We start from the raw sequence: 14,390 nt of genomic DNA on the forward strand, positions 1-14,390 counted from the left end.
ATTTTTTTGAGCGAGATGCTATTGGTCTCATCAGATTCAATGAACTATGCTAAGCTATGCTAAAAGTGATACCGCCAGACCTGGAGATCGGCTGAATGGATTCGAAAATGGTAAAACTCAGCTGTTTAACTCTGGGGGAGTTGGAAAATGATCCTAATTTAAAAATAAAAGTCCTTTAAAGGGACTTTGTGTAAGGTCTTTATACACCACTGAAAACATAGTTATGTATATTATATATTGCATTTATGTCAAAAGATCCTCCTAAAAAAACACATTGCACCTCTAAAATTAACCAAATTTTATAAGTCATGAAACAATGTAAGTCATGCAAAGTGACTCACCTCATGCTTATGTAAACTGTTTGTTTAGATTATATATTTGAGAATTACCATGTTTTCCACCCATTATGAAAAAGAAAAATGTGTGGGGAGGTTGGTTTTGAGTGTTGTTTCATACATTTCCATCAATGTAAGTTATTTGAATGTTTTAAAAATAAAATCCTAGAAAATGTTATTATTAAATGTTAATTTTGCTGCAGAAGTATGTGAGTCAAAATGATTCTTGGTTACTATTATGCATGTTTTTGTCTTACAGACATCTTGTTGATACCTTGAGTGGCCATTAGATGGCAGCAGAGGTGCATTAATAGCGTGAACGGCCATTTATCATGGCACAAATCACTGTCGCACTACAACATGTATTGTAAAGTTTTCCACTTCATATCTAGCACATGTGACTAAATGGTGTGTTTTTTTGTCAGTTTGTCTTGCTTTAGGTTACACTGAGTTGTAAAACAGCATGCTAGCATAGTACAGAGAACATAAATATTGCACTCGAGTATATGTGGAGAAAGTTTAGTGACATCAGTGGCTGGTCTGTTTTGGTTGAGCATTTCCTGAGATAATATTATAGTGGTATTACCATTTGAAATTAACTTATCTAACAATTATAAAACATTATAGCACTTCAGCAAGATTTACCAACAAAATCTCATGATTAATTTGCTTTGTGTGTGTTAATAAAAAAACAAAAGACAAAGTCTTATGTAAAATCAATTTCATTATTTTATTATGTTTGGGCCTGTGCTCTTAAGTATTTACAGAGCTAAAACCAAAAGATATGCCCAAATCATTGACATTCTACAGTAATACATTAATTAATAATCACAAAAATCTGTTATTGAACAACTCATTCTCTATCACACTTGCTGTGTTTTGTTTTCTTGCTAAGGTCACTTCTTCAGCTTTGTAAAAGCAACATTGTATCTGAAATGAACAATCAAGTGAAAAAGGCACTACTACAGTGTGTGGGCTAGTTATGAAAACTGTAGAATGGACTGTTTTAGTAGCAGGAAATACACATTTCGACATTTTTAAACCATACACAACATCTTAGATGTAGTCCCTTCTTTATAAAATTAATTATTTGCAAGATCATCACTGGAATGTACACATTTAAGAAAATGGATTACAGCATTATACCAAATCTACGCTTGCTTTTGCTCGTTTACATTCTAAATCTGTACCTCAAATGACAAATATTCACCTATGAAACTTGTTAATAAAACTAAAACAGTAGTGCGGCAAATGATCGAACCATTTCACAAGTGTAGTTGGTGATATTTAAATCATAGCAACATTGTTCATCATAGCAGAGATGGTGTAAAACGTAACCTTTCGAACTCCATAAAACACTTTTAACAATGACTATGACCTTTCTCTCTTTCATACAAACAGGGCAAATAAAATCCACTATAATCAAATGACACTTTTTGTAGCCTTATGTGCTGTTGTAACTATTAAAGACTACTTATTTTGATTCCCTTAGTGTTCATGTGATATTAACACTCAGCCCTCTTTTGTGCTCTGGTGAGAAAGCTGGTTTCAAAACAGCTATGTAACATTTCTCTTTTCAAAAGACAACATATTAACAGTTATTCACGTATCTCTCTTCTATCCAGATAAACTGGTTTTGTCGCAAGTGGCAATGCTTGTAGATATTTATTTCTATTTAGCTACAAAAATATTATGTGTGTATATATTATATATATATAATCATTAATGTTATTATGTACAGTTGTTCATTATTAGGAGTACACTATATGTCATCTTGCAATGAAATATAACAAAGCAGTAGATTCAATTTACCTTAAAGTGCTTCCTGTATCATTTTGAGTTGACTGGAGGTCATAAATTCATTTAACCTTCCACAATACATACATAGCACAAAAACATTTCAACTCTGATACATATACAGATAAAATATTGAGACGAAGATTTCTTTACGCAACAGATACAAGTGACATTGAGCAAATATTTAACACTTTTACATATGTATAAATATAACGTCTCCATGAATTAAGCAAAAACAAAATTGGAGAAACAAAATGGAACAAACATTGATCAATGAAAAAAAGAAAGAAAGATAGGCAGTACATTTGGACATCTCTGCCTGAAAAGAAAGTCAGGCCAGCCCCGGTAGTGACAGAAGAGGAATGAGGTCATACTGGCATTTGCATCTCTGTATATTCATCTTGGCCTTCTCTGTCATCAAATGACGGCTCTGCATCATCGGCGTCAAGCTGTCACATAGACACAATGAATAGCGTTACAGAATATGGGCATAAGCAAAATAAGGTTTGAGATTTTATTATTAGTCTTTTTTATTTTACCTTAATAGCTGCAATTCAAATAAAAAAAAATAGAAATATATAAAATCTCACTTTTTCTACGTCATTATAATTGACAAAATATAAGATGACATTAGATTTTTAGAGAATGTATCTTGGAAGTTTATATGTCTTATCCGATTACCAAATTTAGGTGTAAAACTAACAATATTAAACACCACTGCATCTGCAAATAATATTTTGCCTATCAGCAAAAAGAAAAGAAACACTTACACATTGTATCTCACGATGAGTAAATATTCGGGACAACAGGAACCTCCTGAATGGCACAGTGAGGACAAGGACAAACGGGAAGGCTAACGAGGCTGCGGTTGACATTACAATCCACAGCACAGCCAGGCACACCAGCTGCAAACAAGTGAACAGGTGCATGCGGAGAGTACGCACCTGAAATAGACAAGTCAAAGGTTAAAGCACAGCTAAATATGAATAGACGAATTGAGAACGGCATTCCAGACCTAATGTCATCAAAATATTGATTTAAGAATGATGAATACTGAAATCTCTTGTGACGTACCTTGCGGACATAGGTGTGGTCAGGGTGGTACTTCGGCGGCATGAAGAGCAGCATCATGCGTTCTGTTAGCTGGATCCCATTGAGAGACATCACACCCATATAGAGGAATATACCAAACAACACAGCGATCGGAACCTGCCGCAAAAGATCTCCAATCACAATGGAGAGACCTTTGGAAGGAAGAGGGTTTATGTACTGTCAGTTCCAAACAACAAATATAAAGACATTACAATCAATAATGGCCACAACCGGCCATTCACTATTAATTTATCTAGGGAAGCAGTAATATTAAAATTCTTGCTGATACCAATAGAGTGCAACTGTCTGGTTCCAGAAAGGGTTTTTTTTTTTTTTGAGTGGTAAATTATAAACCTTTAAAGAAAGCCTTAATGTGAGCTACGAGGTTGTCCATCAATAGTATTTGCTTCTTTTGAAGCTGTTAGCCAGCATTATTTCAACTTAGTTTTAAAACAGCTGTTTAACAGCAGAATTCGTGTCGAAAACTACATTACCCATGATGCTGTACAGAAAATTCCACCAATCAGACAGTTGAAATGAGCAAAATGCACCAAAGAGCTCTTTAGCTCCACCCACTCCCATGAAGAGCCGTAATGACGTAACCGAGTTGGTCTCCCTACACTTTCAAAATACTTAAATATTTGAATATATATGCATATTTTGCAATAAACTTAAAATATTTTGTTCTTATACTGTGTGTATATATATATATAGTTTACTGTACATATATTTTGCATAGTTTTATATTTCTCCATCGTTTTTAATCTGATTATGCTGTTTGCAATGCTTCATGGGATTGCCGTTAAGTGCAGTCTTGTACCTTTGTGTTTTTGTCCAATTTTCAAATACGTTTTTGCTTCAATCAAAGTTTGTAAAGTTACGATTCTCCTTGTAGCTGGCTGGCTTGGTTCATGGCTTATAAACTATTCCACCTATCGGAGAAATTAATGGAAAAAATACTTCCAGAACCAACGCCGCTGAAAAAGTGGGCGGACTCTGTTCCACTCTATAAACCAATCATTTTTAATGCCTGTATTAAAATTCTATGCTATTTTGAATACTATTTTACATTTTAAAATCTAAAAATCAAGCATTTTAAATGTTACAAGTGAATTTAGGCATCACAACATTATAATTTACAGTATGAACAAAAAAAAATCAGTTAAATTTGCTAAAGATTAAATTTAATGGTGTTAAATTATTAAATTATTATCATTATAAAATATTAAAGCTGCAGTCCATAAGTTTTGCCTCTTTGTCGCCATCTCTGTTCGAAATCTGCATTTGCGGTTATTTGTGGAATTATACATGGTTTGTGCATCAGCACGGCTCCTCAGCGCGAATGAATCTAATGTTTGCTGTCAGTCACCACATCGGTGTGGATACTGTACTTCAGAATCACAGATTGTAGTCTTGGACGTATGACCAAAATAAGAATTTTCACTGGAAAATATCATCTGAACAAGTAAGTAACATGTCTGCCACTTTTGCTCTGACCAACTGAGAAAAAAGCATTACAATAAATCGCGCTGCCAATGACGAAATGATGAAACCCACCTGAATTAGAAAACTTTATTACAAGCTTACGGTTGTGAATTGGGCTAAGGTAAGGAGATAGTTTTGAAAACTGGCTGGTTATGTACTTGCTCAAAATTTGATTTCACTTGATTTTGGACCATTTTTAACCGAAACAAGTTACGGACTGCAGCTTTAAGGTCTAACTACGTCACCTTAAAATAAAGTGTTACATTAACTATTAAATGTTATTAGAGTATTAAATAATTAGTATTTTAAAGATAAATTTTAAGTGAGTTTTAGATCATGGCAAGGTAATCTAAATGTAAAAATAGGAGAAATAGTCCAATCTAAAACCAGCCGATTTATACATCCAATATTGACTGATAGCTATAAACTAAATCGCTGGCTAACCAATATGGTGCAGATATATATTTATCATCCATCAAAGTTACTCACCTACAAGAAAAGCCACCAGAAATCCTGTTACTCTCTGCTCTTTTACTTCCTGAATGCGAGGTTTGTCGCCTGGAGCTACGGCTTTGCTCATCACCGTAAGACTATTTGCATGAGTTACTGAACGAACAGTCGCACCAGTCAACCATGGCAGCCCAAACAGCGCTGAAATCCCACCCGCGACCACGATGATTAGCAGGTCCAGATGAAACCCTGAACCCTTAACCAGCATCCTGTCCTTCTTACTCACAATAAGACTGCAAAGGACAGAGGAATAACAGAGGAATAAATATAATGGAGGTTTTAGTAGGTATGGTCAGAACAGGTTAGTGAATGCCTGTGACTCACGTGGTGATCTGAGTCTCCATGAAAATGAGGATGTAGACAAGCAGAGCCGGTAGAATGCTGGCAACCATCATCCAAATGGGGAACTGGCCGTCAGAGCCCAGTGGGTTTATGAACCAACCGCGCTTGTCCGGGCTGGTCACAGAGAAGCCATCAGGAACACTTAGTTTCTATATGGGGAGGAAAAAAGTTTAAAGATTACAGTGATTCATTCAAAATATCTAAACATTGCCTGCAAAAATTGACTGAACAATAGTAAATGTGACAACTTCTTTACATACAAGTGTGATGATGGTATCAGATATAATATAATCAATATTATGGGACTTTAATAATAGAGGGTGGATGTTAGTATTAAAATATTTTGAATTAAAGTTTCAAAAGTATCTTAAATAGCATAGAAAAAGTAAAAAATTATTAAAGGTGCCCTAGATTCAAAAATTGAATTTACTTCGGCATAGTTGAATAACAAGAGTTCAGTACATGGAAATGACATACAGTGAGTCTCAGACTCCATTGTTTCCTCCTTCTTATATAAATCTCATTTGTTTAAAAGACCTCCGAAGAACAGGCGAATCTCAACATAACACTGACTGTTACGCAACAGTCGGGGTGTACGCCCCCAATATTTGCATATGCCAGCCCATGTTCCCAACATTATGAATGGCATTAGACAAGGGCAGCCAGTATTAATGTCTGGATCTGTGCAGAGCTATATCATCAGACTAGGTAAGCAAGCAAGAACAATAGCGAAAAATGGCAGATGGAGCAATAATAACTGACATGATCCATGATAACATGATATTTTTAGTGATATTTGTAAATTGTCTTTCTAAATGTTTCGTTAACATGTTGCTAATGTACTGTTAAATGTGGTTAAAGTTACCATCGTTTCTTACTGTATTCACGGAGACAAGAGCCGTCGCTATTTTCATTTTTAAACACTTGCAGTCTGTATAATTCATAAACACAACTTCATTCTTTATAAATCTCTCCAACAGTGTAGCATTAGCTGTTAGCCACTGAGCATAGCCTCAAACTCATTCAGAATCAAATGTAAACATCAAAATGTGAGCTCTTGGGGCATGCAGCACCAGATTTAAAGGGCCACACACCCTGAATCGGCTCATTTCTAATTATGCCCCAAAATAGGCAGTTAAAAAAATGAATTAAAAAAAATCTATGGGGTATTTTGAGCTGAAACTTCACAGACACATTCAGTGGACACCTTAGACTTATATTACATCTTTTAAAAAAAAAGGTTCTAGGGCACCTTTAACTAAATTATTTTAATTTCCTTAAATATTTCCTACAATTTTGTATGAAACTTTGTTTCCGCCACTGAATAAAGAATAAAAAAGGTAATTGCAACTTTTTAATGTCACAATTTGGACTTTTTTTGGACTTTTTTCTCGCAATTGCGAGTTTACATCTTGCAATTAAAACTTTTTTCTCAGAATTGAGTGATATAAACTGGCAATTGCAAGTTATAAAGTCAGAATTGTGTGATATAAACTTGCAATTCAGACTTTTTTCTCACAATTGTAAGTTTATATCTCACAATTCTGACTTTATAGCACAATTGTGAGTTATAAAGTCAGAATTGTGAGATAAAAATTCACAATTACCTTTTTTTTTTTTAAATTTTTATATATTTAGTGGCAGAAACAAGCTTCCATAATTCCGATTACTTCAAAATGCCATATGTCTAAAAAACATGGTAATATCATACTAGTCTTTAATCATTTTGAAATGTGTCATTTGTGTGCTTGATGTAAAATGAATTTGGGTGTTTGGGTGGACAATGCTAAGAAAAAAATTAGTTACAGCATACATTAATCAAATTATATAAACATTTCTTCATGTGTCACCTGTGTGTAAGTGTCCTTGATGCTGTAGTCCAACAGAACCATGGTGGAGATTGCAATAGGAACTCCAAAATCTCCAATAGCCCTTCGGAGCTGTGCAAAAGATAAGATTTGATATTACTATGGTCAACACCACTTCATCACACACAGAATCGAGTAAATGCCACACCACATGAACACTGGGATACTGGCTTACCCTGCCAGGGAAAAAAGGGCTGTTCTTAAATTTACGCAGATAGAAGGCAATGAAGAAGGTGCCTGATGTGAGCACCAGGGAGAGGAGAGCGGTGTTTGGTTGGTTTAGGGTTTGAGAGTTATCTGAAGACCTGCCGTCACTGGTGGGTGTTGGTAAAGCAGTGTCATTTTCTATTCGCCCATAGCAGCTAGTGAGAGGATGATCCATGAAGATCTTAAAAAAAGCAAACAAACAAAAAACATTACAATAACATTTTAAAAATCTTACCAAACCCCAAACTTTTAAATGTTAGTTTAAACGACAAATAGCATCTCAATACTTTGCCCAGCTTGAAGAAGGTCTCATAGATGAAGATGAGAGAGATAAGGATGGAGAAGATCTCTTGGGTGAAGCGTGTCACAAATCGCACCAGGAAGCTCCCTTCAAAGGCCACCGTGAGAACTACAATGATGACCAACCAAATTCCAATCCACGCACGTCCTGTCAGAAACTCGATTTCATTGGATTTGCAGAACTGCAAACACATTGATTCATGGTCACATTCAGTTTTTCCTGCTATATAATTCAAGTGAAACATTTTATAATTGAGTTTGTTTGTGGGACGAATTCACTAAACAGTTGCATCACACTTCTGCTTGCAGCAAATTCAGCATTATGTACACTATGTAACTTTTTTGTTCAAAAGTAACAATACATCATTATTTCTTCTTCCAAAAAGTGTTTTTGACATACCCTGATTCACTATGGTAAGCCTATTATAAGTGTTTATATTTTAGACCTGACGGGATGGTTTTCAATGGAAATTGCATATATCCATGTGTGGCATAGGTTAGTCGTCACAATGAGCGAGTAAGGTTGACATGGAGCAGCTAAATCTCAAACGTCTGGGAGAATCTGCTGGCAAAAAGTGAATGCGACAGAACTCGTAATAAAACAAGAATCAACATTGGCCTGGCTTTTCAGAGATTAAAAGCCAAGCCAATTTTTTTAACCACTAGAGGGCCAAAGGTTGCATAGTGTACCTTTCACTAAGCCGGGTACTAAATGCATTGTAATATTGCAACAGCACAGCGAGTATTTCAATTTAATCAGTCATTTTCAGTCTAAACACCCCTTTAAATTAGGCTCACTATTAATGGCACTTTATTCACAAAAATTCATTGCTATTTGAATGCAATTTGAGGGCGCACTCAGTGGGCACAATTTATTCTTAGTGAATTAGTAGTATTTGTATCCATTTATTATAAATACTAACTGAATAGAAGGACTCTTCAAATACTAGAAGGGGTCCAGAGAAGCCCACCACCAGAAGAGGTTGAGCCCCAAGCAGGCAGAACAACATTCCCTGCACGGCAGTGGAAATAATCAGCTCTGACACACCTATCAAACCATCTGTCTTTTCACCTGGGGAAGAGAGAAATGATTTGATCAGGCAAAGGTTCCTTGTTTTAGTTGCATCATAAAAACAGAGTTTTAAAGAATAAAAAGAACAGCTTTAACAAACCCAATAGTCCTCCAAAGGTGATGGCAGGAGAAAGGGCAGCAAAGTAAATAAATATGACTGTGGCCATGCATTGAGGACTTAGGGCATCCTTAAAATCGCTGATGTATTTAGGGTAGCGCCGCCGCGCATCTCGGATAACCCCGCCAAACAGCCGACCCGTTCTCTTAAGAGGATCATCGTCTGCAGGTTTTAAAGGTGGATGAAAAGCTGAAAGAGAACATTAAAGGGTTAGTTTACCCAAAAATGAAAATTCTGCCATTAATTACTCACTCTCATGTCGCTCCAAACCCGTAAGACCTTCGTTCATTTTCGGAAGACAAATTAAGATATTTTTTGATGAAATTCGTGAGCTATCTGGCCTCTGATAGACGGCAATGTTATTACCACTTTCAAGGCCCAGAAAGGTAGTTAAAATAGTTCATGTGACTACAGTGGTTCAACCTTAATGTTATGAAGCGACAAGAGTACTTTTTGTGCGCAAAAAAACAATGAAAAATAACGACTTTATTCAAACATTTCTTCTCTTCCGTGTTAGTCTCCTACGCAGTTGACGTAATAAACACAGTGCAGCGCTTCCGGGTTCTATGTCAGAACGCCATTTCAAAAGATGTCTTAACTACCTTTTTGGGCCTTGAAATTTGTTATGACGTTGCTGTGTATAGGGAGATCAGAAGGCTCTCGGATTTCATATATCTTAATTTGTGTTCTAAAGATGAACGAAGCAACATGAAGGTAAGTAATTAATGACAGAATTTTCATTTTTGAGTGAACTAAGCCTTTAAGAATGAATAAAATGGAGATAAAATGGTCATTCAGTACATTTATTTTGGATAAACAGGAAACTGATCTGTTCACTTATGTATTCTGTATATGACTGAGACCCTATGTACCCATGTCCTCGGGGCTCTTAATTTCCTTGGCCTGTAGTTTGACCTCTTGCTCATGTCTCTTGTGCAGCATCTCTTTCTGGAAGCGAGCGATAGAATGCAGCAGCTCATCTCCTCCAACCTCAGATGGAGGAAGCACAATACTGCAGTCCAGAAAGCTGTTGATGGCTGTCAGCAGGTCCTGGCGCTCATCTGCCAAATATGCTGCCTCATGAAAGTGCTGGAAGAAATTAATGCTTCAGCAAGGATGCATTCAATTTATCAAATTAATTTTTTTTTTTTTTTTTTATTAATTCAAATAAATGCTGTTCTTTTGAACGGTCTATTCCTCAAAGAACCTTGAAAAATATCAGTATTCACAAAAATATGAAGCATATTAATATTATTACTGTTTTTACTGTATTTTTGATCAAATAAATGCAGCCTTGATGAGTATAAGAGACTAAAAAAAACATTAAACTTCAAAAGGATAGTGCACATTCACATTATTCATATATATATATATATAGAATAAGTCCAAATAACATTTTTGAGAATGTCTTTCAGAGAATTTCTTAATATCTTTTTCAGTAAATATATCTTGTTTTAAGGACTTATATATATATATATATTGGAATAAGTCCAAATATAATTTTTTGGTGAACTCTCCCTTATTTAATGAGACTTGATAGTGTCTTGTGTGCTTACTTTATCCGACATAAGTGTTGATATGGAGCGGCCGATTTGGTGGTAGTCAACATTGGCACTGGGTGGGCCAAGGAGCACGAAAATAAACCGTACTGGAATCGGTACTTCTAGAACTGACTCTAAAAGAACTGCTTCCTGCAGTCTCACAAAGGCCATGGTGGGCTGATCCAGGAAATCCACGCTACCTGTGAAAACCGAGGTCATCTGCATCAAGACTTTAACATGTGTAGTATGTCATATATCTACACTTGTGATATCACAAAGTTAAATACGGATAGTAAACTGACCCACAAGGACAACGGTCGCTTCTGCATCCTCGGGAATCTTCTCAAGCAACTTCAGCTCATGTTTAGATTTGGTTTTGTGCAGACCAAAAAACTGGGGTGTGTCTTTCTGTGGAAACAATGAGGAAAAGGTCTATTATTTGCCGTTCTTTGACTCTCAAAAACACACACACTGACTGTAATGAACACAGTACCTCATTCTTATCTAAGTCTACACTGCTGCGTGATTCAAAGTTACGTAGTCCCGCCATGAGCGGGTCTGTGGCAGGGGGCTCAGGTGCTGCGATATGGTTATTGCTATGGTAATGAGATATGAGAGAGCCAAGGCTGGTTGCAGAGATGTTCCGTTTAAACAAGCTGTGCTCCTTGCCATCACTCGGATGACTGACAAAAAGAAGAACAAAAAAGCAGAAGATTCAGCTGCATGATCCAAATGAGTAAGATGTTCCTGAATAGGCGAGTATCTTCAAGGGGTTGTTATTAATCGTTTTTGAGATATGCAATGTAATGTTCACATAACCTATGTGAACTGACCTGTGTTTGAGGAGAAGGGCACGGAGCACGTTGGCTCTGTCCTGTGCTCTGATCTGATCTGAGATGATCATCTGTTCCACAACCTGATGAGCAATACCAGGAAGTGTCTTCTGGTCCAGGTCCAACAACACTGCACCTGTAAAATGATATAATCAACATATCAGACACACCAAAAGACATTGCTTCCAAAACACACCACAAAACATAATTACAGCGAAAGCATTTTAGTCACAGAAGTCTTTTTACAAAGTCTTTATTTTGTCTTTTTTTGTCCGCTGATAGACGCCTGCTTTCAAACGCTCCCGTGTGTATCTCAAGAAGTGCTCGGTGAAGAGCACCTTTGATGTCTATTTACAACATGTTTTTGAAGCATTGATCATTGTAGCCAATCACAGACATATCTCATAGCTCAACAGCACTCAAAGCATCTCATTTTTAAAATTTCATTACCAACTTGTTACCGAAGTTGGTACTTTAGACAACACTACCTCACCCCCTTTATTTTTGCGTATGCCTCGGGTGAGAATGATTTAAATGACGAATATTGTGACGTGTACTTTCCCAGAAGAAATTCAAGTATACACAGGGGCGTAGCAGCCATTTTAAAAGTGGGGGGGACAGCTGTATGGTGATGTGACCCAAAGCTGATATTCATAATAATAAATTCTAAATAGAATACCGATTGGCATTTTACAGCACCCTAGTGGCAATTTTGGGAACATGCCGTGATAGCTTACAGGAACGTATTTTTGTGAAATCATCCTCAAAATTTAAAAATATACTGCAGGACTTTGAGACCAATGTGAGACCATCTATACTTTATTTAGATAAAGATATTTTATGATATTTAAAATATTTCAGTTACACTACATTTGAACAATAACTATTTACTTACTTGTTAATAGTTGTGTTAAATGAGTATACAGATTACATCTACAGTAATTTTATACAGCATACATTTTATGAAAATATATCAATAGAACCTAAATCAATGTATTTACAAGTTTTTAATATTTTCAAGATCGAAGTGAGATTTTTAATCAAAACTTCCAAACTGAATTATACATTAATTAATATAATTATAATTATACATTAATTAATACAGTAGTTAACACTATTGGAACACACAGCCTTTATACATAAAACTAATTTTATTTAACAGTTTGAACATAAAATTTTTTCTAGCGATTATCGTTGATTTGATTACACAGATCCTATTTAAACTGAGCTGACCTAGACAATGACGTCTCTGCATTCAATAATAAAATGCCTTAAACTGGAAATTCAGTGTTTAATCTTGTCATTATAAATTACTCTATTCTCCTATTTGATACTGTTCAGTGCTTTGACACAATCTGTATTATTAAAATCACTAAATAAAGGTGATTGATGGTTGATCTTTTGTTTTAAGGAATTAAATTGATGTGTAATTCCTTAAAATTTTGGCAAGCAGTTCCAATTAAGAAAACACTGCCTTAAAATAGTCAAGCTGCTCTTTTTATACAAATCGCACCTGTACACATTCTGGAGAGGTTGAGCAACTGTCCCTTCTCTCTGTCAGTGACGTCACAGCCTGCCTTTCCTACAGACCAGTTAGGACATAAAGTATAATATTTACATAAAGTATAAAAATATATATATTTTAAATTTGATAAAGTATTTTAAGATATTCGGTGCAAAACAATTTTGATTTATTGTGAAAGGATAATTCTACTCCGCGAGCAGCACGTAGGCAACAAAAGACAGAAGAAACCAATAATTTGTTACGTCTCATTTAGCAGACGCTTTTATACAAAACGACAAGTAGGAGAGCATTTAACACACTGAATCCGGCGCGACGTGACGAGGTCCATACGGGTTCTGTTGTCTTTTGACGTTACAGTAACAGTTAGTTTAAATCATAACATGAAAACTTTATCGCGTGATTCGTGTCATCGCGATACTGTAACATACTTACAGTGTGTGTTTGAAAAAAGGATGTAATCGTCCTTTGCTTTTTTCTGGGGTGCATTTTATCCCAGACAGCCTAATAGCAAAGTGAATGAACGAACGAAAACTCACAACAGCAACAAGAGATTTGAAGCTCATAGCAGACGCGCCCAAGAGATGATTCGCTCTGTGATTGGCTGAATGTTAGTTCACTCAAATCTAAGTAACAAATCAGAGAACACTGCCGGTGCCGGAAATATTCACGCTGGATCCAAAAAAATAAAAAATAGCAGGGGTCAGAATCACCTGTTTCTAAAAGTGCGGGGGACGTGTCCCCCCCGTCCCCCCCGGTTGCTACGCCCCTGAGTATACAATCGAAGCGTTTCAGGGAGTTCAGAAACAGCGCTCACTGATATAGAGAATAACTCCTTTTGGAATGGATTGTGTGCTTTTTAACTTTTTCATGCTCAAACAGCAACATTACACACTAAAGAATGTTGAAAATGTAAAAAAGCATAAAAGGTCCTCTTTAAATAAATAAGGAATAAAAAGAATATACACAAGCATTAAATTCATATATAATATATTAATAAAACAACTGAACCAAATATAATAAGTATTATTATATAATAAAAATAAAATATTATTATATTTTTATTCAATAATAAAATAATAATTGTACTCACCATGTGAAATGGTCTTGCGGAGCTCCAACAGGCTACGGAATGAGAGAGAAGCTACATGAGGTTTCCCCCAGCGTTCGGTCTCCTCCTCCACATCCTCCTCAAACTTGATCCAACGAGCTGTTTCCCTCCACTGCATCTCCTGGTTCTTATCCATCACTAACTCGTTCAGCTCAACAAACACCTGAGAGAACACATACACTTTAGATTTACATTAACTTTTTTATGCAGCTGATCTGATGGAAAGGCATCTGATTAGGTTATGAGAAGTTATGTGT

At 35.9% G+C, this 14,390-nt stretch overlaps 1 protein-coding gene across 8 annotated transcripts in view; it reads right to left on the minus strand.

The window, feature by feature from the left end:
- Positions 1–1,063: 1,063 nt before the first annotated feature.
- Positions 1,064–14,390, minus strand: part of slc4a2a (solute carrier family 4 member 2a) — a 41,638-nt gene continuing 28,311 nt past the window's right edge. For 6 of the 8 annotated variants that reach the window (XM_067364231.1, XM_067364227.1, XM_067364230.1 and 3 more), the window contains 17 exons: positions 14,116–14,296; positions 13,014–13,082; positions 11,501–11,636; positions 11,161–11,350; positions 10,970–11,075; positions 10,683–10,867; positions 9,999–10,215; positions 9,109–9,315; positions 8,860–9,008; positions 7,924–8,118; positions 7,605–7,817; positions 7,412–7,501; positions 5,544–5,710; positions 5,199–5,452; positions 3,207–3,376; positions 2,903–3,076; positions 1,064–2,581 (listed from right to left, as the gene is read on the minus strand). In XM_067364231.1, the coding sequence (XP_067220332.1) occupies positions 2,501–2,581; positions 2,903–3,076; positions 3,207–3,376; positions 5,199–5,452; positions 5,544–5,710; positions 7,412–7,501; positions 7,605–7,817; positions 7,924–8,118; positions 8,860–9,008; positions 9,109–9,315; positions 9,999–10,215; positions 10,683–10,867; positions 10,970–11,075; positions 11,161–11,350; positions 11,501–11,636; positions 13,014–13,082; positions 14,116–14,296 (2,784 nt within the window). In that variant the 3' untranslated portion in view covers positions 1,064–2,500. The remainder of the gene's footprint in view (positions 2,582–2,902; positions 3,077–3,206; positions 3,377–5,198; positions 5,453–5,543; positions 5,711–7,411; positions 7,502–7,604; positions 7,818–7,923; positions 8,119–8,859; positions 9,009–9,108; positions 9,316–9,998; positions 10,216–10,682; positions 10,868–10,969; positions 11,076–11,160; positions 11,351–11,500; positions 11,637–13,013; positions 13,083–14,115; positions 14,297–14,390) is intronic. The other 2 variants (XM_067364233.1, XM_067364232.1) reach the window with 1 other exon arrangement.

Source organism: Chanodichthys erythropterus, chromosome 16 (assembly GCF_024489055.1).
Source record: "Chanodichthys erythropterus isolate Z2021 chromosome 16, ASM2448905v1, whole genome shotgun sequence".
NCBI lineage: Eukaryota > Metazoa > Chordata > Actinopteri > Cypriniformes > Xenocyprididae > Chanodichthys > Chanodichthys erythropterus.